Below are 24,579 nucleotides of genomic sequence, written 5' to 3'. Positions count from 1 at the left end.
GGGGAGGGGAGGGGTGGGAGAGGAGGGGAGGGGTGGGAGAGGAGGGGAGGGGTGGGAGGGGAGGAGAGAGGAGGGGAGGAGAGGAGGGGAGGGGGGAGGGAGTGACAGACAGACACCTGAATGCTGGTTATTATTTCTTTTACTTTTTCTGTTGGCAGAAGCCCCGGGGCTGTCTCTGAGCCCAGATCCTCTGTACCTGATCCCCGGGCAGGAGGCCACCATGCTGTGTGATATTAGCTGCTACTACCCACTGGACGTGAGTGTGAGTTGGACGAGGAAGAGACCCAGTGGCAACGGCACGGCTGAGCCCGTTACTGGCAGCTGGCTGAGCGGGCATCGCCAGAACCCCGACGGCACCTACAACGTGACGAGCTACATTGCTGTCCGGCCCGGTTGGGGTGACCATGACACCGTCTACACCTGCCATGTCGAGCACGTGTCTGCCAGGTCTGTGATGCGCAAGAGCGTCACCCTGAAGGTGGCAGGTAAGCTGGCACCATCCGAATTAGCCCTAGGTCCTGACTCGCTGAACATCCAAACCCTGTGCGGGATGAACCACCGTCCTCATTACACACCGTACTTGGATGTTCAGGTACCCGCACGGGGTGGCACAGTGGGTTAGCGCTGCTGCCTCACAGCGCCAGGGCCCCGGGTTCGATTCCAGCCTTGGGTCACTGTCTGTGTGGAGTTTGCACGTTCTCCCCGTGTCTGCGTGGGTTTCCTCCGGGTGCTCGGGTTCCTCCCACAGTCGGAACGACATGCAGGTTAGGTGGATTGGCCGTGTTAAATTCTCCCTCAGCGTACCTGAACAGGCGCCGGAGTGTGGCCACTAGGGGGTTGTCATAGTAACGTAGGGGCGACACGGTGCTAGTGGTCGGCACTGCTGCTTCACAGCACCAGGGGCCCGGGTTCCATTCCCGACTCGGGTCACGGTCTGTGGGGAGCCTCCACGTTCTCCCCATCACTTTGAGGATCTGTGCGCTCAGATAGTTCCCTCAATCTGACTGTGAAACTTCACAGCAAGGGGATGGATATCACGCTGAACTCTGAGGCCAGTCACACAGTCCCCCCTCCCCACAGACACTCAGATCCCGGTGGGTGGAGAAGGTTCATTCTGAGATGGGGACACGGTTAGATACGGCTTGTTAAGAGACAGTGCTGCTTTCAGCAGGAAGTTAATCACTTTTCTCCCTCTGTCTCCATGTAGGGTTTGCTGGCCCCTCCATCGACGATGCCATCGGGATGTTCATTTGTGCCTTCATTCTCTACGGAACGCTGAAGTTTTTCTACTGGATATTTACTGAGAAAGGTCTGTGTCTCACTGCCCATACTTTAATCTCCTCCGTCTGCCCGCAGCCAGACTTCAGTCCACATGCCACAGTGGAGATGGGAACCTCCCAGCCGGAGCTGGGTGAACACTTCCATCAGGAGACTGGGTGTCCCTGTTCAGACAGCGATGGAAACGCCTACACAGAGGCTCCCATTGGCTAACTCAGAGCAGACAGCTCATAGACAATTGGTCAATCCATTCATTGCCCAAACCCTCCCTAGACCTGTAATTCCTCCAGCCCCGACACCCCCTCCCTATCTCTGTAACCTCCTCCAGCCCCTACACACCTCCCTATCTCTGTAACCTCCTCCAGCCCCGACACCCCCTCCCTATCTCTGTAACCTCCTCCAGTCCCGACACCCCCTCCCAATCTCTGTAACCTCCTCCAGTCCCGACACCCCCTCCCTATCTCTGTAACCTCCTCCAGCCCCGACACCCCTCCCTATCTCTGTAACCTCCTCCAGTCCCGACACCCGCTCCCTATCTCTGTAACTTCCTCCAGCCCCTACACCCCTCCCTATCTCTGTAACCTCCTCCAGTCCCGAAACCCCCTCCCTATCTCTGTAACCTCCTCCAGTCCCAACACCTCTCCCTATCTCTGTAACCTCCTCCAGTCCCAACACCTCTCCCTATCTCTGTAACCACCTCCAGCCCCGACACCCCTCCCTATCTCTGTAACCTCCTCCAGCCCCTACACCCCTCCCTATCTCTGTAACCTCCTCCAGTCCCGACACCCCCTCCCTATCTCTGTAACCTCCTCCAGTCCTGACACCCTCTCCCTATCTCTGTAACCTCCTCCAGCCCCTACACCCCTCCCTATCTCTGTAACCTCCTCCAGTCCTGACACCCCCTCCCTATCTCTGTAACCTCCTCCAGCCCCGACACCCCTCCCTATCTCTGTAACCTCCTCCAGCCCCTACACCCCTCCCTATCTCTGTAACCTCCTCCAGTCCCGACACCCCTCCCTATCTCTGTACCCTGCTCCAGTCCCGACACCCCTCCCTATCTCTGTAACCTCCTCCAGCCCCGACACCCCTCCCTATCTCTGTAACCTCCTCCAGCCCCTACACCCCTCCCTATCTCTGTAACCTCCTCCAGTCCCGACACCCCTCCCTATCTCTGTACCCTCCTCCAATCCCGACACCCCTCCCTATCTCTGTAACCTCCTCCAGTCCTGACACCCCCTCCCTATCTCTGTAACCTCCTCCAGCCCCTACATCCCTCCCTATCTCTGTAACCTCCTCCAGCCCCGACACCCCTCCCTATTTCTGTAACCTCCTCCAGCCCCTACACCCCTCCCTATCTCTGTAACCTCTTCCAGTCCCGACACCCCTCCCTATCTCTGTAACCTCCTCCAGTCCCGACATCCGCTCCCTATCTCTGTAACTTCCTCCAGCCCCTACACCCCTCCCTATCTCTGTAACCTCTTCCAGTCCCGACACCCCTCCCTATCTCTGTAACCTCCTCCAGTCCCGACATCCGCTCCCTATCTCTGTAACTTCCTCCAGCCCCTACACCCCTCCCTATCTCTGTAACCTCCTCCAGTCCCGAAACCCCCTCCCTATCTCTGTAACTTCCTCCAGCCCCTACACCCCTCCCTATCTCTGTAACCTCTTCCAGTCCCGACACCCCTCCATATCTCTGTAACCTCCTCCAGTCCCGACACCCGCTCCCTATCTCTGTAACTTCCTCCAGCCCCTACACCCCTCCCTATCTCTGTAACCTCCTCTGGCCCCCTACACCCCCTCCCCCTCCCTATCTCTGTAACCTCCTCTGGCCCCCTACACCCCCTCCCCCTCCCTATCTCTGTAACCTCCTCCAGCTCCTACACCCCCCTCCCTATCTCTATAACCTCCTCCAGCCCCTACACCCCTCCCTATCTCTGTAACCTCCCCCAGCTCCTACACCCCCCTCCCTATCTCTATAACCTCCTCCAGCCCCTACACCCCTCCCTATCTCTGTAACCTCCGCCAGCCCCTACAACCGCTCCCTATCTCTGCAACCTCCTACATCCCATCCCTATTTCTGTAACCTCCTCCAGCCCTGACATCCCTCCCTATCTCTGTAACCTCCTCCAGCCCTGACATCCCTCCCTATCTCTGTAACCTCGTCCAGCCCCTACACCCCCTCCCTATCTCTGTAACCTCCTCCAGTCCTAACATCCCCTCCCTATCTCTGTAACCTCCTCCAGCCCTACATCCCCTCCCTATCTCTGTAACCTCCTCCATCCCCTCCCTATATCTGTAACCTCCTCCAGCCCCCTCCCTATCTCTGCAATCTCCTCCAGACCCTACACCCCCTCCCCATCTCTAACCTACTCCAGCCCCGTACACCCCTCCCTATTTCTGCAACCTCCTCCAACTCACCCCCTCCCTATCTCTGTAACCTCCTCCAGCCCCTACACCCCCTCCTTATCTCTGGAACCTCTTCCAGTCCCCTACACCCCTCCCTATCTCTGTAACCTCCTCCAGCCCCTACATCTCTCCCTTTCTCTGTAACCTCCCCCAGCCCCCTACATTCCCTCCCTTTCTCTGTAACCTCATCCAGCCCCTAGACCCCTTCCCTTTATCAGTAACTTCCTCCAGCCGAGACCTCCTCCCTATCTCTGTAACCTCCTCCAGCCCCTACATCTCTCCCTATCTCTGTAACCTCCTCCAGCCCCTACACTCCCTCGCTATCTCTGTAACCTCCTCCATCCCCTACACTCCCTCCCTATCTCTGTAACCTCCTCCAGCCCCTACCTAGCTCTGTAACCTCCCTCAACCCCTACACCCCCTCCTTATCTCTGGAACCTCCTCCAGCCCCCTACACGCCTCCCTATCTCTGTAACCTCCATCAGACCCCTGCACCCCTCCCTATCTCTGTAACCTCCTCCAACTCACCCCCTCCCTATCTCTGTATCCTCTTCCAGTCCCCTACACGCCCTGCCTATCCCTATAACCTCCTCCAGCCTCCACCAGCCCCTACGCCCCCCTCCCTATCACTGTAACCCCATCCAGCCCCTACACCCCCCTTTCTATCTCTGTAACCTCCTCCAGCCCCATACACCCCCTCCCTATCACTGTAACCCCATCCAGCCCCTACACCCCCCTTTCTATCTCTGTAACCTCCTCCAGCCCCTGCACCCCTTCCCTATCTCTGTAACCTCCTCCAGCCCCCTACACCCCCTCCCTATCTCTGTAACCTCCTCCAGCCTGTACATCCCCTCGCTATCACTGTAATCTCCGCCAGTCCCCCTACACCCCCTCCCTGTCTCTAATCTCCTTCAGCCCCTACGCCCCCTTGCTATCTCTGTAACCCCTCCAGCCCCTACATCTCCTCTGTATCTCTGTAACCTCCTCCAGGTCCCTACACCTCCTCCCTATCTAACCTCCTCCAGCCCCTAAACCCCTCCCTCTCTCTGTAGCTCGCTCACTAGCTCTGTAACCGCTTCCAGCCCCTACACCCCCTCCCTATCTCTTTAACCTCCTCCAGATCCTACACCCCCTCCAGCCCCCTACACGCCCTCCCTATCTCTGTAACCCCTCCAGCCCCTCCCTATCTCTGTAACCCCTCCAGACTCTACACCCCCTCCCTATCTCTGTAACTTCCTCCAGCCCCTCCCTATCTCTGTAACCCCTTCAGACTCTACACCCCCTCCCTATCTCTGTAACTTCCTCCAGCCCCTAAACTCCCATCTCTGTAACCCCCTCCAGCCCCCATACTCCCTCCCTCTCTGTTACGTCCTCCAGCCCGTACACCCCTATTTCAGTAACCTCCTCCAGCCCCTACACCCCCTCCCTAACTCTGTAACCCCCTCCAGCCCCTACACCCTCCCTATCTCTGTAACTCCTCCAGCCCCCCTACACCTCCTATCTCTGTAACCTCCTCCAGCCCCCCTACACCTCCTCCCTATCTCTCTAACCTCCTCCAGCCCCCCTACACCCTCCCTATCTCTGTAGCTCCTCCAGCTCCCCACACCTCCTATCTCTGTAACCTCCTCCAGCCCCCCTACACCTCCTCCCTATCTCTCTAACCTCCTCCAGCCCCCCTACACCCTCCCTATCTCTGTAACCTCCTCCAGCTCCCCACACCTCCTATTTCTGTAACCTCCTCCAGCCCCTACACCTCCTCCCTATCTCTGTAACCTCCTCCAGCCCCCCTACACCTCCTCCCTATCTCTGTAACCTCCTCCAGCCCCCTATACCTCCTATCTCTGTAACCTCCTCCAGCCCCCTACACCTCCTCCCTATCTCTGTAACCTCCTCCAGCCCCCTACACCTCCTCCCTATCTCTGTAACCTCCTACAGCCCCCCTACACCTCCTCCCTATCTCTGTAACCTCCTACAGCCCCCCTACACCTCCTCCCTATCTCTGTAACCTCCTCCAGCCCCCCTACACCTCCTCCCTATCTCTGTAACCTCCTCCAGCCCCCCTACACCTCCTCCCTATCTCTGTAACCTCCTCCAGCCCCCCTACACCTCCTCCCTATCTCTGTAACCTCCTCCAGTCCCGACAACCTCTTCTCCTGCATTGACCAAGCTTCTTGTCCCAGTTTATGTTCCTAATTCCCGCAGATTGTCCTGGTGGAATGTGTTGGGAGTTGTTGTTATTGACGGAGGGACTCAATGGTCACCCATGGACTGTATTTTCTTGTCTTTCAGTTTATCCTCTCGTGTGGACCCCGGTGCAGGAAGTCAAGGTAAAGAGACAACAAGAATGTCTGCACTAACTGAGGCCACAAAAGTAACCTGACCTTTCAGAACGGAGTCACGGCTGATAACGACATTCATAGAAACATAGAAACTAGGAGCAGGAGGAGGCCATTCAGCCCTTCGAGCCTCTCCGCCATTCATTTTGATCATGGTTGAACATCCAACTCAGCAACCTGTTCCCACTTTCCCCCCATAACCTTTGACCCCATTCCTCCCGAGTGCTGTATCCAGCCGCCTCTTCAATACATTCAATGTTTTGGCATCAGCTACTTCCTGTGGTAATGAATTCCACACATTCACCACTCTCTGGGTGAAGAAATGTCTCCTCATCTCCGTCCTAAATGGTCTACCCTGAATCCTCCGACTGTGACCCCTGGTTCTGGACTCCCCCACCATCGGGAACATCCTCCCTGCATCTACCCTGTCTCGTCCTGTTAGAATATTATAGGCTTTTATGAGATCCCCCCTTCATTCATCGGAACAGTGACCTTCCTCCAGCTCATTCTCACCCTGTTTCTCTCCCCCCGCCACCCATTAGCCACTTGCTACCGGGGAATGGTGCCCATGTCGGCAATGGCTGGAGGGTTCCTATGTGGCATGGTCACCCAGTGGGAAATGAGGAGAGAAATAACACTAGCAAGAGATTGGTGGGTCAGACTGAGGAGGAACAGACAACGATGAACACTCAGAGGAAGGGAAGTACAATCTCTCAAACCTTGTCACTCTCTCTCTCTCTTATAGGAGAAAAGGAACTGAATGGACCCAGTGCTGTGAGCGTGGACCTCAGGCAGCGCCGGTAAGTTTACACTCGAACACTAGCGGTTGTCTGGTGCCAACTCCATCACCATTAGAAACGGCTTTCCGCATTCACTCGCAGGCTTAACGCACCAGGACGGCGATGGGAGGGTTCAGCGTTACACAAGCCAATCGCAGTGTAGAAATCCACTTGGAATGTCAGAGATACAGAAACAGGGAGAGCAAACGGATTATAATTCAGAGAATCACCGTCCTTCCGCAATCCACTACTCTCTACACGAGACCAAATGTTCACTGGGAGCGGTGTCTATATTAAACCCACAGACACTGGGAGCGGTCTCTATATTAGACCCACAGACACTGGGAGCGGTGTCTATATTAGACCCACAGACACTGGGAGCGGTCTCTATATTAAACCCATAGACACTGGGAGCGGTCTCTATATTAGACCCACAGACACTGGGAGCGGTCTCTATATTAAACCCACAGACACTGGGAGCGGTCTCTATATTAGACCCACAGACACTGGGAGCGGTCTCTATATTAGACCCACAGACACTGGGAGCGGTCTCTATATTAAACCCACAGACACTGGGAGCGGTCTCTATATTAGACCCACAGACACTGGGAGCGGTCTCTATATTAAACCCACAGACACTGGGAGCGGTCTCTATATTAAACCCACAGACACTGGGAGCGGTGTCTATATTAAACCCACAGACACTGGGAGCGGTCTCTATATTAAACCCACAGACACTGGGAGCGGTCTCTATATTAAACCCACAGACACTGGGAGCGGTCTCTATATTAGACCCACAGACACTGGGAGCAGTCTCTATATCAGACCCACAGACACTGGGAGCGGTCTCTATATTAAACCCACAGACACTGGGAGCGGTCTCTATATTAGACCCACAGACACTGGGAGCGGTCTCTATATTAAACCCACAGACACTGGGAGCGGTCTCTATATTAGACCCACAGACACTGGGAGCAGTCTCTATATCAGACCCACAGACACTGGGAGCGGTGTCTATATTAAACCCACAGACACTGGGAGCGGTGTCTATATTAAACCCACAGACACTGGGAGCGGTCTCTATATTAGACCCACAGACACTGGGAGCGGTGTCTATATTAGACCCACAGACACTGGGAGCGGTCTCTATATTAGACCCACAGACACTGGGAGCGGTGTCTATATCAGACCCACAGACACTGGGAGCGGTGTCTATATTAAACCCACAGACACTGGGAGCGGTCTCTATATTAAACCCACAGACACTGGGAGCGGTCTCTATATTAAACCCACAGACACTGGGAGCGGTCTCTATATTAGACCCACAGACACTGGGAGCGGTCTCTATATTAGACCCACAGACACTGGGAGCGGTGTCTATATTAAACCCACAGACACTGGGAGCGGTCTCTATATTAGACCCACAGACACTGGGAGCGGTCTCTATATTAGACCCACAGACACTGGGAGCAGTCTCTATATTAAACCCACAGACACTGGGAGCGGTGTCTATATTAGACCCACAGACACTGGGAGCGGTCTCTATATTAAACCCACAGACACTGGGAGCGGTCTCTATATTAAACCCACAGACACTGGGAGCGGTCTCTATATTAAACCCACAGACACTGGGAGCGGTCTCTATATTAAACCCACAGACACTGGGAGCGGTCTCTATATTAAACCCACAGACACTGGGAGCGGTCTCTATATTAGACCCACAGACACTGGGAGCGGTCTCTATATTAGACCCACAGACACTGGAAGCGGTCTCTATATTAGACCCACAGACACTGGGAGCGGTCTCTATATTAAACCCACAGACACTGGGAGCGGTCTCTATATTAAACCCACAGACACTGGGAGCGGTCTCTATATTAGACCCACAGACACTGGGAGCGGTCTCTATATTAGACCCACAGACACTGGGAGCGGTCTCTATATTAGACCCACAGACACTGGGAGCGGTCTCTATATTAAAACCACAGACACTGGGAGCGGTCTCTATATCAGACCCACAGACACTGGGAGCGGTGTCTATATTAAACCCACAGACACTGGGAGCAGTCTCTATATTAGACCCACAGACACTGGGAGCGGTGTCTATATCAGACCCACAGACACTGGGAGCGGTCTCTATATTAGACCCACAGACACTGGGAGCGGTCTCTATATTAGACCCACAGACACTGGGAGCGGTCTCTATATTAAACCCACAGACACTGGGAGCGGTGTCTATATCAGACCCACAGACACTGGGAGCGGTCTCTATATTAGACCCACAGACACTGGGAGCGGTCTCTATATTAGACCCACAGACACTGGGAGCGGTCTCTATATTAGACCCACAGACACTGGGAGCGGTCTCTATATTAAACCCACAGTCACTGGGAGCGGTGTCTATATTAGACCCACAGACACTGGGAGCGGTGTCTATATTAAACCCACAGACACTGGGAGCAGTCTCTATATTAGACCCACAGACACTGGGAGCGGTGTCTATATCAGACCCACAGACACTGGGAGCGGTCTCTATATTAGACCCACAGACACTGGGAGCGGTCTCTATATTAGACCCACAGACACTGGGAGCGGTCTCTATATTAAACCCACAGACACTGGGAGCGGTCTCTATATTAGACCCACAGACACTGGGAGCGGTGTCTATATTAAACCCACAGACACTGGGAGCGGTCTCTATATTAAACCCACAGACACTGGGAGCGGTCTCTATATCAGACCCACAGACACTGGGAGCGGTCTCTAAATTAGACCCACAGACACTGGGAGCGGTCTCTATATTAGACCCACAGACACTGGGAGCGGTCTCTATATTAAACCCACAGACACTGGGAGCGGTGTCTATATCAGACCCACAGACACTGGGAGCGGTCTCTATATCAGACCCACAGACACTGGGAGCGGTCTCTATATTAGACCCACAGACACTGGGAGCGGTGTCTATATTAGACCCACAGACACTGGGAGCGGTCTCTATATTAAACCCACAGACACTGGGAGCGGTGTCTATATCAGACCCACAGACACTGGGAGCGGTCTCTATATCAGACCCACAGACACTGGGAGCGGTCTCTATATTAAACCCACAGACACTGGGAGCGGTGTCTATATCAGACCCACAGACACTGGGAGCGGTCTCTATATTAGACCCACAGACACTGGGAGCAGTCTCTATATTAGACCCACAGACACTGGGAGCGGTGTCTATATCAGACCCACAGACACTGGGAGCGGTCTCTATATTAGACCCACAGACACTGGGAGCGGTCTCTATATTAGACCCACAGACACTGGGAGCGGTGTCTATATTAGACCCACAGACACTGGGAGCGGTCTCTATATCAGACCCACAGACACTGGGAGCGGTGTCTATATTAGACCCACAGACACTGGGAGCGGTCTCTATATTAGACCCACAGACACTGGGAGCGGTCTCTATATTAGACCCACAGACACTGGGAGCGGTGTCTATATCAGACCCACAGACACTGGGAGCGGTCTCTATATTAGACCCACAGACACTGGGAGCGGTGTCTATATTAGACCCACAGACACTGGGAGCGGTCTCTATATTAGACCCACAGACACTGGGAGCGGTGTCTATATCAGACCCACAGACACTGGGAGCGGTGTCTATATTAAACCCACAGACACTGGGAGCGGTCTCTATATTAAACCCACAGACACTGGGAGCGGTCTCTATATTAAACCCACAGACACTGGGAGCGGTCTCTATATTAGACCCACAGACACTGGGAGCGGTCTCTATATTAGACCCACAGACACTGGGAGCGGTGTCTATATTAAACCCACAGACACTGGGAGCGGTCTCTATATTAAACCCACAGACACTGGGAGCGGTGTCTCTATATTAGACCCACAGACACTGGGAGCAGTCTCTATATTAGACCCACAGACACTGGGAGCGGTCTCTATATTAAACCCACAGACACTGGGAGCGGTCTCTATATCAGACCCACAGACACTGGGAGCGGTCTATATATTAAACCCACAGACACTGGGAGCGGTCTCTATATCAGACCCACAGACACTGGGAGCGGTCTCTATATTAAACCCACAGACACTGGGAGCGGTGTCTATATCAGACCCACAGACACTGGGAGCGGTCTCTATATTAGACCCACAGACACTGGGAGCAGTCTCTATATTAGACCCACAGACACTGGGAGCGGTGTCTATATCAGACCCACAGACACTGGGAGCGGTCTCTATATTAGACCCACAGACACTGGGAGCGGTCTCTATATTAGACCCACAGACACTGGGAGCGGTGTCTATATTAGACCCACAGACACTGGGAGCGGTCTCTATATCAGACCCACAGACACTGGGAGCGGTGTCTATATTAGACCCACAGACACTGGGAGCGGTCTCTATATTAAACCCACAGACACTGGGAGCGGTCTCTATATTAGACCCACAGACACTGGGAGCGGTCTCTATATTAGACCCACAGACACTGGGAGCGGTGTCTATATCAGACCCACAGACACTGGGAGCGGTCTCTATATTAGACCCACAGACACTGGGAGCGGTCTCTATATTAAACCCACAGACACTGGGAGCGGTCTCTATATTAGACCCACAGACACTGGGAGCGGTCTCTATATTAAACCCACAGACACTGGGAGCGGTCTCTATATTAAACCCACAGACACTGGGAGCGGTGTCTATATTAGACCCACAGACACTGGGAGCGGTCTCTATATTAGACCCACAGACACTGGGAGCGGTCTCTATATTAGACCCACAGACACTGGGAGCGGTGTCTATATTAAACCCACAGACACTGGGAGCGGTCTCTATATTAAACCCACAGACACTGGGAGCGGTGTCTATATCAGACCCACAGACACTGGGAGCGGTCTCTATATTAGACCCACAGACACTGGGAGCGGTCTCTATATTAGACCCACAGACACTGGGAGCGGTCTCTATATTAAACCCACAGACACTGGGAGCGGTCTCTATATTAAACCCACAGACACTGGGAGCGGTCTCTATATTAAACCCACAGACACTGGGAGCGGTGTCTATATCAGACCCACAGACACTGGGAGCGGCCTCTATATTAGACCCACAGACACTGGGAGCGGTCTCTATATTAGACCCACAGACTCTGGGAGCGGTGTCTATATTAGACCCACAGACACTGGGAGCGGTGTCTATATTAAACCCACAGACACTGGGAGCGGTGTCTATATTAAACCCACAGACACTGGGAGCGGCCTCTATATTAGACCCACAGACACTGGGAGCGGCCTCTATATTAGACCCACAGACACTGGGAGCGGTCTCTATATTAGACCCACAGACACTGGGAGCGGTGTCTATATTAAACCCACAGACACTGGGAGCGGTGTCTATATCAGACCCACAGACACTGGGAGCGGTGTCTATATCAGACCCACAGACACTGGGAGCGGTGTCTATATCAGACCCACAGACACTGGGAGCGGTCTCTATATTAGACCCACAGACCTGGGAGCGGTGTCTATATTAGGTCTGTACTCACTGCTACAATCTGCAGCCCGATTGTTGTTTTCGCTCTCAGATACAGTGCCAGGGTGAGGAAGCCACAGAAATCGCAGCGTCCTGTGTCCCCTGAGGAGATGATTTTGGAATCTGTTTTCCGGTGTGCTCACATCAATCTGTTTCTCTCACAGGTTCTCTCGAAGTGCCGTTCCCACCATTCAACTGCTGACGGTTTTGTTTCCAGATGATTTTATTCTGGAAGAATCCTCCGCCTTCTCCCCGTTTCTCTTTTCCCACATGCTTTTGTGCAGCTTGGTTTTACTTGTAAAGTTACATCGTCTCCGGATGGATCGTGTAAATATTTCTCCTGAAAGACTCCGAATCGTCGTGAACCGAATCGCTCGGGGTCCCATTTGGGGTTTATTTATTCAAGGTCCAAAACACTGAGTAAGGTAACCCCCCCAGATTCTCTGTGTATGGTGACCCTGTAATCACGGTGGGATGATTCTGTCTTTCCATATGGAATCAGGGAGTCACAGTGCACCACCAGTGACCTTGTTGTTGGAGATGCCCCGAGTGCTGACATGAGGTGATATAAATATTTCCTCTCTCGCACCGTCCCATCTTTCTGGTCTTGCTCAGGGTTGCTGAGGTATCTCCTCGCTGTCTGACATCACAGACCAATAGCAATCGGAGACAATCCTGTCCCGATTGGGTCAAGCACCAATACTAATGAATACTCTTCCTGAAGGGGTCAGGGAGCAGGTCGAAGCCATAGGGAGGCGATGGCCTAGTGGCATTATCGCTATTAATCCAGAAACTCAGCTAATGTTCTGGGGACCCGGGTTCGAATCCCACCACGGCAGATGGTGGAATTAGAATTCAATAAAAAATATCTGGAATTAGGAATCTACTGATGACCATGAAACCATTGTCGGAAAAACCCATCTGGTTCACTAATGTCCTTTAGGGAAGGGAAATCTGCCGTCCTTACCCGGTCTGGCCTACATGTGACTCCAGAGCCACAGCAATGTGGTTGACTCTCAACTGCCCTCCAAGGGCAACTAGGGCTGGGGAAACAATGCTGGCCCAGCCAGCGACGTCCATGCCCCATGAATGAATAAAATGTCGCTCGAATTTCAGTCGGTCCGTCCTCAGCTGGGCCACGGTCTCAGTCTGAGCAAGATGGATTTTCTGGGTGTCGATACTACACTGTGATTCCCCCACTCTGAGTTCTGATTGGTCACCCAGCGCAGGTGACCCATACTCTGCTGTGTTGCCCTTCGAGGGAGGATTATCGTAGCGACGCGAGGGGAAAATCTCCCCCAATATCTTTTTTTAAAGGCACGTTCTCAGCATACTGAGCCATTTGTAATCAGCCCTTTCACAGCCGTTGACTGTTCCAACCCCCTCACTGCCAGCCATTTCATTCTTTCCTGTTTTTGCAACCATTGCCAATTCTCCTTTCCACAGTCTGGCTGCGATGGTTCTTTACACATTTTTCACCCATTTGTCATGTTAATTATGTTGCTTTTTTGTAGGTGATTGCTTCAGCCTTCAGCCCGTGAGGATAGTATATTGCTTACCTCACCCTTTGCTGTGTGTTCCCCTCTCTCTCTCCAGTCCTACGGAGGGAGTTCATGATTTCTTTATTGTAGTTTTGAGTGTTGATGACTAATCCACGAGTTTGCTCGGTTACGGGCTTTGACAATGTTTTATTTCACAATTGGTTTTTTTGCTCAGCTGCCTTTGCGTGTTCAGAAGTTGTGTAAACCAAACAATGTTCAAAAAATAATTCAATAAAAGTTCTGTTTTCTCCCACCTGCTTCTGTGTCTCCTGATCTGTGAGCGACCAGTCACTAACTCAAGAAGCTCGACACCATCCAGGACAAAGCAGCCCCGCTTGATTGGCCCCCCATCCACAGACATTCACTCCCTCCACCCCCGACGCACAGTGACAGCCGTGTGTACCATCTACAAGATGCACTGCAGCAACTCACCAAGGCTCCTCAGGCAGCACCTTCCAAACCCACGGCCGCTCCCATCTAGAAGGACAAGGGCAGCAGATACCTGGGGACACCCCCACCTGGAGGCTCCCCTCCGAGTCACTCACCATCCCGACTTGGAAATATATCGGCCGTTCCTTCACTGTGTCTGGGGTCAAAATCCTGGAGCTCCCTCCCTAACAGCACTGTGGGTGTACCTTATTTCTTTGTTATTTACAGGACGTGGCATCGCTGGTCGGGCCCCGTGTTTATTCCCCATCCTGAACTGCCCCTTGAGAAGGTGCTGGGTGAGCTGCCTTCCTGAACCCACTGCAGTCCCTGCGGTGTAGGTACACCCACCATGCTGTTAGGGAGGGATTTCCAATCCAGGAGCAGAAGGTGGCCATTCGGCCCATCGAGTCTGCTCCACCATTCAATGAGATTGTGACTGATCTGATGTGATAATCCTCAGCTCCACTTTCCCGCCTTATCCCCGTAACCCTCGATTCCCTTACTGATTAACAATCTGTCTGTCTCAGCCTTGAACATACTCAGTGACCCGACCTCTACAGCCCTCTGCGGGAAAGAATTCCACAGATTCACTCCCCTCTGAGAGAAGAAATTCCTCCTCATCTCTGTCTTCAATGGGCGACCCCCTCACTCTGAGATGATGCCCTCTGGTCCCAGACACTCCCACAGGGGGAAACAACCTCTCAGCATCGACCCTGTCAAACCCCCTGAGAATCCGATATGTCTCAATAGGGTCGCCTCACATTCTTCTAAACTCCAGTGAGTACAGACCCAACCTACTCACCCTCTCCTCATAAGAAACTCCCTCCCTACCCGGGATCGACCGAGTAAGCCTTGGAGAGAGTGGAAGGATCAAGATGGAGGGGAAGTTCAGTGTGAATGGTTAGACCGGACGCTGTACCGTCCTGAATCGGAAGGTGAGGTGTTGTTCCTTTCAGTTTGGTTGGACATTAGATCTCTCCCTCTCTCCTTGACTTCCAGCCAGTCAATGCGCCAGCACGGACAAAGCTCTCACGGACGCCCTGCAGTAAACCAGCTGCTATTGCATTGGATCACTTTCCCCAATTCCCATCTCCTTTGGTTTTGCTCGGGCTCCTTGATGCCACATTGTCAAATGCTGCCTTGTTGTCCAGGGCTGCCACCTTCAGCTCACTCCCAGAATCCAGCTCCGTGGTCCATGTTTGAACCAAGGCTGGAATGTGGTCAGGAGCCGAGTGACCCAAACCGAGCGTCACTGAGCAGGTTACTGTGCTGCTTAATGCCATAGAATCCCTCCTGTGCAGGAGGCGGTCATTCGGCCCATTGGGTCTGCACTGACTCTCTGAAAGAGCATCCCACCCAGGCTCACCTCCGTAATCCACCGAAACCCACGCAGACACGGGGCGAATGTGCACACTCCACACAGACAGTGACCCGAGCCGGGAATGGAAGCCGGATCCCCAGCGCTGTGAGGCAGCAGTGCTAACATTGCACTGTTGACAAACTCTTCCATCACTTTGCTGATCACTTGCTGGGGAAGGAGGAGTGGGATGGCAGCCTGTGCCCCATTCAGGAGGTGGAAAATTCACTCATGGTGCTAATGTGAACTGCTCACACACGAGTACCATTAAATATCGTCATGTGCAGAAGAATTAGACTTTGGCAAATCAGAATCTGGGTTAACCTGTGTACAATTAACTATCCGCTCAGGTCGCTGTATAGAAGGGACTGCTATCAAACCACCTGCTTTTGGGAGCGATCAGATGAATGGCCCCCAATTGGCCAGGCTAAATTGGCCCTTAGTGTCCAAATATGGGCAGGTTCGGGGGGATTGCCGATGCTATATTGCTCCTTAATGTCCAAATATGGGCAGGTTCGGGGGGAATTAGCAGGGTAAATACGTTGGGTGACGGGGATAGGGCCTGGGTGGGATAGTCAGAGTCACTCTGCAGACAGTGTGTCTGGGACGCACATTCTAACACAAACCTTCGTCCCCAGGAGGAGCCTTTTTTAATTTTATGCCTTCCCGTCCTGGATGGAGTTTGTAACCAAAAGGTAAAGACCCCTGGGCCAATCGCCCCCCCACTCCCCACCCAGGTATCGCTCGAGGGGGCGGGTGCGATGGGTTTGAAACATAGAACATAGAAAGCCACAGCACAAACAGGCCCTTCGGCCCACAAGTTGCGCCGATCACATCCCCACCTCTAGGCATGCGCCAAACATCTTCGCACAGCAATCTGGGACAGGACCCCCCCCCCACTGCGCCTGAGCAAATTCTGGCCGGTAAGTAGTTTATTTTCTCTGTAATCATTGGGCCGAGATAAACACCTCGACGCTCAGAGATTTTCTGGGGACTGGATCAGCGGATTACCAATCACAGAGTCGCTCGTTTCTCAATGATTTTTATCTCAGACATTTGTTTTTGCCGAGCGCAGTCTCCCAGAGCTTTGAATCAACTTGGAACATGGTCATGACATCTCAGAGCTCGCAAACAAACACAGGAAACATTGTCTGGTCAATTCAGAACGCCTGAAGAACATTGACCCAGGAAACAGAGAATGTCCTGCCTGGCAAAAAGCTGCCGACCTTTTCATCACAAACAGACACTCACGGCCTCTGGGGGGGGGGTCAGGGTTTTGACCAGAAGACACCACCGGTTGCAGCACTCCCTCACCACAGCGCTGCCACCGCCGTTCCAGCCTGGGTTACAAAGTCCTGAAATTGGGCTTAATCCGTTTCAGAGACGGGAAGGTCCACCGAGTGAAGAGGGATCCCGTATCCACGTTAGCGAACACCAAACACTTTTCCAAAGAAGACAAAGCACGTTATAAACTGGCACAGTTTATAAACCAGTCCTTAGAGATTCATGTAAGTCCTTAGATCTTTCTCCCAGGCTCTCCCCTTCGCCTCTCTCTCGCGTTCCTCTCGCTTGCTGACTGTGGCCGCTTTCTGCACTCGAGCAACTGCACATCTCGGCCTTTTCACCGCCTCAGAGTCATTGGCATTAAAGTGCGTCACTTTCGCCTTCAGGTCCGTCTGGAAGCCCAGACCCTTCTGGTCTCGCTTGAGTATGGTCTTAACCGGAAACTTCTGCCCCTGGCCAGCGGGCCCAAGTCCCCTCTCCTTGTCCCAACCTTCCTTCAGCATCATCTTGAAACCGACGTTGGATTCTGGAATAAAGTAATAAGTGGGCGCCGGCCTCTCATTCTTACTGAACAGATGCAAGGTCGACCTCTCGTGCTGCTCCACACTGTCTTCCTGATATTCCACTTCACAAACCCGGCAGAATTTCCTCTCCTGTGGCCTCTCACTGTAAGAATAAGGACAGTCCGTAAGGCCAGAAGATATAGGAGCAGAATGTGGCCATTCAGCCCATCGAGTCTGCTCCGCCATTCAATCATGATACGTTTCTCAACCCCATTCTCCCGCCTTTCCCCGTAACCTTTGATCTCCTGACCAATCAAGAATCTATCTGTCTCTGTCTTAAATACACTCAATGACCCGGCCTCCTCTGTGGCAATGAATTCCACAGATTCACCGCGCTCTGGATGAAAAAATTCCTCCCCATCTCGGTTCTGAAGGGTCGTCCCTTTACTCTGAGGCTGTGCCCTCGGGTCCACTCATGGAAATATCTTCCCCACGTCCACTCTATCCAGACTTTTCAGCATTCTGTAAGTTTCAATGAGATCCCCCCTCATCCTTCTAAACTCCATCAAGCACAGATCCAGAGTCCATTTATGTTTTGACGTGATTACACTGAACAGTGTCCATTTTGCAGAGAGACGTTGATTTTTATATTAAAGCTCTGCAGATAAAGCAGTCTTGCCTCTGACACAAGAGACTCTACAAAGCAGAAGGAGGTCATGCAGCTATCGAGTCTGCAGCGACTCTCTGAGAAAGCAGCTTACCCGCACCCTATCCCCTTAACCCTATAGACTTTCCCACTAATTCCCCCGACTGCCACATCCTTGGACACTAAGGGGGTAATTTAGCACAGCCAATCAACCTAAGCTACACATCTTTGGAGTGTGGGTGGAAACCCACGCAGACACGGGAAGAACGTGCAAACTCCAGACACAGTGACCCAAGCCTCGAATAGAACCCGGGTCCCTGACGCGGAGGCAGCAGTGCTAACCACTGTGCCGGCAGTCCTTGTCTACAGCAGAGCCTGGATACTGGTTCTGTACTGATACTGAAATGGTGTCAGTCAGTCAGCTTGGACAGGAGTGGAGTAGATTCTTCGGCCCATCAATCCTGCTCCCCAATTCAATCCCATCATGACAGATCGCCTCCATTTTCCCGCCCTGTCCCCCAGCCCACAATATCCCCGAGACCCCCCCCCCCAAAAAAAAATCAGTCCCTCCCACAGCTGAAATACATCCAATGATGGAGCGCCCACAACACTCTGGGGTGGAGAACTCCAAAGGTTGGCCGGCATTTGAGTGAAGGAAATTCTCCTTATCTCAGTCCTAAATGATGGTCCCCTCTCCTGGAACTGTTCCTGGGTACGGGCAGCGCCCTACAGGGGAGGAGGCAGGTGGTAAAACAAATATACATCACGTCCGAATTTCAGGAATGCCGCAGACACGCGCTCACGTGGTTGTTATCGGAACACAAGCAGTAAAACCACCAGGTTGCTTCAATGCTTCCAGCTCTGATGAAGAGTCATCTATACTTGAAACATTGGCCCTACTCTCTCTCTCTCTCCTGTCAATCCTGCTGAGATTTTCCAGCATTTTTCTGTTTTTGCTTCAACTGCTTACCTGGGATCTTCCTGTTCCCCCCGGGAAGTCTGAAATTCCTCAAAGGTGGCAACGATCTCCGAATGGCCGGCTTGCCGAGCCAGATCCAGCGCGTCGCGACCGGCAGAGTCACAGACTCCGACCCAGGCTGCCCCACGATTCAGTAGGTACCGCACCACCTGCGACTGACCAGAGTATGCCGCACACATCATGGCCGTCCAGTAATAGCCGTCCCGGAAATTAATATCACATGCGGCAGTCTCCACCAAGCGGCGAAGGATCCTCAGCTCCCCGTTCTGAGCACATCTGAGCATCAGGTGTCCGTCCCGCTCCACATCAGCGCGAAGCCTCCTGCCATTCTGCTGCCCATCAGCGCTCTCAGCTCTCGACTTGCGCCAAACGACCCTCTTCCTCCGGAGCGAGCTCGCGCCGGCCTCACTGTCTGACGCAAGGACGCTCTCGTAGAAATCCTTCACCTCATCCCCGTTGGCAGCTCTGCCTCTGTGGCGGGGCAGAGGGGATTGCCAGCGTTGCCCGTTTTCCCAGCTGTCAGCTTTCTCCTTGGCTCGGGTGAAAGTGATGAGGTGCTGGTGGTTCATCCCTCGGCCGACAGTCCTCCGAGATTAGAATTTGCTTCCCTGTTGCGGATTGCCAAAGTCCCTGTTGGCAAAAAAAGGGAAAAAAGCAAGTTATCAGCAGGCATTAATTTTTCAGAGTTACCAAGCGATAAACAGCAAAATCAACTGGGAAAAGTGGCTGCAGATAGCGTGAGATAAGAAATAAAATGAGGCCATTGGCCCACAGAATCTGCTCAGTCATTCAATAAGAACAGCGAAGATCCAAATGTGCCCTTAACTCCACTTCCATTGCATTTGATTCATTGTCATCTGTATCGGGATACAGTGAAAAGTATTGTTTCTCTTGCACGCTACAGACAAAGCATACCATTCGTAGAGTATGTAATGGAGAAGGAAAGGAGAGGGTGCAGAATGTAGTGTTACAGTAATAGCTAGGGTGTAGAGAAAGATCAGCTGAATGCGAGGTAGGTCCATTTAAAAGTCTGACAGCAGGGCGGCACGGTGGCACAGTGGTTAGCACTGCTGCTTCACAGCTCCAGGGACCTGGGTTCGATTCCCGGCTCGGGTCACTGTCTGTGTGGAGTTTGCACATTCTCCTCATGTCTGCGTGGGTTTTCTCCGAGTGCTCCAGTTTCCTCCCACAGTCCAAAGATGTGCGGGTTAGGTTGATTGGTTGTGCTAAAATTGCCCCTTAGTGTCCTGGGATGTGTATGTTAGAGGGATTAGTGGGTAAATGTGTAGGGATATGGGGGTAGGGCCTGGGTGGGATTGTGGTCGGTGCAGACTCGATGGGTCAAATGGCCTCTTTCTGTCCTGTAGGGTTTCAATTATTCTATGATCCTGGTGAATCAGCAGCAGGGAAGAAGCTGTTCTTGAGTCAGTTATGTGACCTCTTTTTCTTGATGGAAGAAGGTGGAAGAGAGAATGTCCGGGGTGCGTGGGGTCCTTAATTATGCGGCTGCTTTTCCGAGGCAGCGGGAAGTGTAGACGGAGTCAATGGATGGGAGGCTGGTTTGCGTGATGGACTGGGCCACATTCATGACTTTTTGTAGTTTCTTGCGGTCTTGGGCAGAGCAGGAGCCCATACCAAGCTGTGATACAACCAGAAAGAATGCTTTCTATGGTGCATCTGTAAAAGTTGGTGAGAATCGTAGCTGACATGCCAAATTTCCTTAGTCTTCTGAGAAAGTAGAGGCGTTGGTGGGACTTTCTTAACTATAGTGTCGGCATGGAGGGACCAGGACAGGTTGTTGGTGATCTGCACACCTTGAACACTGAGGGGGCGGCACCGCTGCCTCACAGCGCCAGGGACCCGGGTTCACTGCTCCCTCACAGCGCCAGGGACCCAGGTTCACTGCTGCCTCACAGCGCCAGGGACCCGGGTTCACTGCTGCCTCACAGCGCCAGGGACCCGGGTTCACTGCTGCCTCACAGCGCCAGGGACCCGGGTTCACTGCTGCCTCACAGCGCCAGGGACCCGGGTTCACTGCTGCCTCACAGCGCCAGGGACCCGGGTTAACTGCTCCCTCACAGCGCCAGGGACCCGGGTTCACTGCTGCCTCACAGCGCCAGGGACCCAGGTTCACTGCTGCCTCACAGCGCCAGGGACCCAGGTTCACTGCTGCCTCACAGCACCAGGGACCCAGGTTCACTGCTGCCTCAGAGCGCCAGGGACCCGGGTTCACTGCTGCCTCACAGCACCAGGGACCCGGGTTCACTGCTGCCTCACAGCGCCAGGGACCCGGGTTCACTGCTCCCTCACAGCGCCAGGGACCCAGGTTCACTGCTGCCTCACAGTGCCAGGGACCCGGGTTCACTGCTGCCTCACAGCACCAGGGACCCGGGTTCACTGCTGCCTCACAGCGCCAGGGACCCGGGTTCACTGCTCCCTCACAGCGCCAGGGACCCGGGTTCACTGCTGCCTCACAGCGCCAGGGACCCGGGTTCACTGCTGCCTCACAGCGCCAGGGACCCAGGTTCACTGCTGCCTCACAGTGCCAGGGACCCGGGTTCACTGCTCCCTCACAGCGCCAGGGACCCGGGTTCACTGCTGCCTCACAGCGCCAGGGACCCGGGTTCACTGCTGCCTCCCAGCGCCAGGGACCCGGGTTCACTGCTGCCTCACAGCGCCAGGGACCCGGGTTCACTGCTGCCTCACAGCGCCAGGGACCCGGGTTCACTGCTGCCTCCCAGCGCCAGGGACCCGGGTTCACTGCTGCCTCACAGCGCCAGGGACCCGGGTTCACTGCTGCCTCACAGCGCCAGGGACCCGGGTTCACTGCTGCCTCACAGCGCCAGGGACCCGGGTTCACTGCTCCCTCACAGCGCCAGGGACCCGGGTTCACTGCTGCCTCCCAGCGCCAAGGACCCGGGTTCACTGCTGCCTCACAGCGCCAGGGACCCGGGTTCACTGCTCCCTCACAGCGCCAGGGACCCGGGTTCACTGCTGCCTCACAGCGCCAGGGACCCGGGTTCACTGCTCCCTCACAGCGCCAGGGACCCGGGTTCACTGCTGCCTCACAGTGCCAGGGACCCGGGTTCACTGCTGCCTCACAGTGCCAGGGACCCGGGTTCACTGCTGCCTCACAGCGCCAGGGACCCGGGTTCACTGCTGCCTCACAGCGCCAGGGACCCGGGTTCACTGCTCCCTCACAGCGCCAGGGACCCGGGTTCACTGCTGCCTCACAGCGCCAGGGACCCGGGTTCACTGCTCCCTCACAGCGCCAGGGACCCGGGTTCACTGCTGCCTCACAGCGCCAGGGACCCGGGTTCACTGCTCCCTCACAGCGCCAGGGACCCGGGTTCACTGCTGCCTCACAGCGCCAGGGACCCGGGTTCACTGCTGCCTCTCAGCGCCAGGGACCCGGGTTCACTGCTCCCTCACAGCGCCAGGGACCCGGGTTCACTGCTCCCTCACAGCCCCAGGGACCTGGGTTCGATTCCCGGTTGGGTCACTGTCTGTGTGGAGTTTGCACATTCTCCCCGTGTCTGCGTGGGTTTCCTCCCACAGTCTGAAAGACGTGCTGGTTAGGGTGCATTGGCCGTGCTAAATTCTCCCTCAGTGTAACCCGAACAGGCGCCGGAGTGTGGGCGACTAGGGGATTTTCACAGTAACTTCATTGCAGTGTTAATGTCAGCCTTACTTGTGACACTAATAAATAAACTTGAAGCTCTGGACCATTTCTACTTCATCCCATTGATATAAACAGGGGCAGTTTCTCCTCTGATGAGAAGCTGTTCAAACCTGGGCACAAATCACCATCTTGGCATCATTTATTCTTCCACAAACCTGCTCCCTGCGCGGTGGCTATTGCGGCTGCTCACCTTCCCTGACTTCCTCTTCCGGTGGTCAAGAGGTGTGGGTCCCGGATGTACTCTCTGCGCATGCGGCTCTTCGGTCACCGGCTGCACTGTCTGCGCCTGCGCATTCGGCTCCTCGCTGCGTTCCTCGGGTGCCGTGTCTGCGCATGCGGCTCCTCCCCGGCTTCTTGTTCCGGAGTCAGAGGCCGGGGTTCCCGGATGCGGGGACAATGGCGGCGGTGCTGGAGGCTGAGCGCAGGGAGGCGGCGATCAGCTCCATCTACAGCAGCCCGGAGCTGGTGAGCGCCTTTCCTCCCTCCCTCTGACTGACTGACTGACTGAGCAGGGGGGCTCTGATGTTCAAATAGATCATCCTGTCCAACAACAAGAACTGACCGCCATCACTGACTCCCCACTGCCAACCTCCTGGGGAGGGGTTCCCATTGGCCAGAATCTGAGCTGGACCCAGCCACACAAACACTGCGGCTCCAGAGGCTGGGGGGTCCTGCAGTGAGTAACTCCCCCCCCACTCCCCCCCCCCCCCCCCCAGAGCGGGTCAGAGGCTGGGGGTCCTGCAGTGAGTAACTCACCCCCCAGAGCGGGTCAGAGGCTGGGGGTCCTGCAGTGAGTAACTCACCCCCCCACTCCCTCCCCCACTCACCCGCCCACTCCCCCCCAGAGCGGGTCAGAGGCTGGGGGTCCTGCAGTGAGTAACTCACCCCCCCACTCCCCCCCCCCCCCCAGAGCGGGTCAGAGGCTGGGGGTCCTGCAGTGAGTAACTCACCCCCCCACTCCCCCCCCCAGAGCGGCTCAGAGGCTGGGGGTCCTGCAGTGAGTAACTCACCCCCCCACTCCCCCCCAGAGCCTGTCCACCATCGACAAGGCACAAGTCAGGAGTGTGATGGAACACTCCCCACTTCCCTGGATGCTGCAGCTCCAACAACACTCGAGAAGCTCGACACCATCCAGGACAAAGCAGCCCCGCTTGATTGCTACCCCATCCACAGACATTCACTCCCTCCACCCCCGACACACAGTGACAGCCGTGTGTACCATCTACAAGATGCACTGCAGCAACTCACCAAGGCTGGGATACACAGAGGGTGGTGGGGGCCTGGAATGCGCTGCCAAGTAGGGTGGTGGAGGCAGGCACGCTGACATTGTTTAAGACTTACCTGGATAGTCACATGAGCAGCCTGGGAATGGAGGGATACAAACGATTGGTCTAGTTGGACCAAGGAGCGGCACAGGCTTGGAGGGCCGAAGGGCCTGTTTCCTGTGCTGTACTGTTCTTTGTTCTTTGCTCCTTAGGCAGCACCTTCCAAACCCACAACCGCTCCCATCTAGAAGGACAAGGGCAACAGATACCTGGGGACACCCCCCACCTGGAGGCTCCCCTCCGAATCACTCATCATCCCGACTTGGAAATATATCGGCCGTTCCTTCACTGTCACTGGGTCAAAATCCTGGAACTCCCTCCCTAACAGCACTGTGGGTGTACCTACACCCCAGGGACTGCAGTGGGTTCAGGAAGGCAGCTCACCCAGCACCTTCTCTAGGGGCAGTTAGGGATGGGCAATAAATGCTGGGTCTCGCCAGTGACACCCAGATCTGATGAAAATTTGGGATAAAATACATAAATAAATAGG

At 54.4% G+C, this 24,579-nt stretch overlaps 3 protein-coding genes across 7 annotated transcripts in view; 2 read left to right on the top strand and 1 right to left on the bottom strand.

Annotated features, from left to right (window-relative positions):
- Window positions 1–158: 158 nt before the first annotated feature.
- Window positions 159–14,137, top strand: LOC144487749 (tapasin-like; the record flags this gene model as incomplete). Its single annotated transcript, XM_078205824.1, has 5 exons — window positions 159–485; window positions 1,208–1,309; window positions 5,974–6,011; window positions 6,766–6,820; window positions 12,508–14,137. Coding segments are annotated over 4 exons (482 nt in total), but the record flags the coding sequence as incomplete, so codon positions are not given.
- gpank1 (G patch domain and ankyrin repeats 1) lies at window positions 13,761–22,981 on the bottom strand. Of its 4 annotated transcripts, none has more exons than XM_078205822.1 (3): window positions 22,875–22,981; window positions 19,074–19,712; window positions 13,761–17,620 (listed from the first exon to the last, which is right to left on the bottom strand). In XM_078205822.1, exons 2-3 carry the CDS (start codon window positions 19,649–19,651, stop codon window positions 17,167–17,169), a joined length of 1,032 nt encoding a protein of 343 aa, XP_078061948.1. In that variant the 5' UTR covers window positions 19,652–19,712; window positions 22,875–22,981; the 3' UTR covers window positions 13,761–17,166. The 4 variants fall into 4 exon arrangements, with proteins under 4 accessions (XP_078061948.1, XP_078061947.1, XP_078061949.1 ...); XM_078205821.1 differs by having other exon boundaries at window positions 22,920–22,981; XM_078205823.1 differs by having other exon boundaries at window positions 22,955–22,981.
- Window positions 22,982–23,090: 109 nt separating this feature from the next.
- The window catches only part of vps52 (VPS52 subunit of GARP complex), a 53,793-nt gene continuing 52,304 nt past the window's right edge, over window positions 23,091–24,579 (top strand). For both annotated transcript variants that reach the window (XM_078205819.1, XM_078205818.1), the window contains exon 1: window positions 23,091–23,229. In XM_078205819.1, the coding sequence (XP_078061945.1) occupies window positions 23,098–23,229 (132 nt within the window). In that variant the 5' untranslated portion in view covers window positions 23,091–23,097. The remainder of the gene's footprint in view (window positions 23,230–24,579) is intronic.

This window comes from Mustelus asterias, unplaced genomic scaffold, assembly GCF_964213995.1.
Source record: "Mustelus asterias unplaced genomic scaffold, sMusAst1.hap1.1 HAP1_SCAFFOLD_1018, whole genome shotgun sequence".
NCBI lineage: Eukaryota > Metazoa > Chordata > Chondrichthyes > Carcharhiniformes > Triakidae > Mustelus > Mustelus asterias.
Note: the sequence above shows the minus strand (reverse complement) of the source record. Positions and strands in the feature narration are given on the sequence as shown.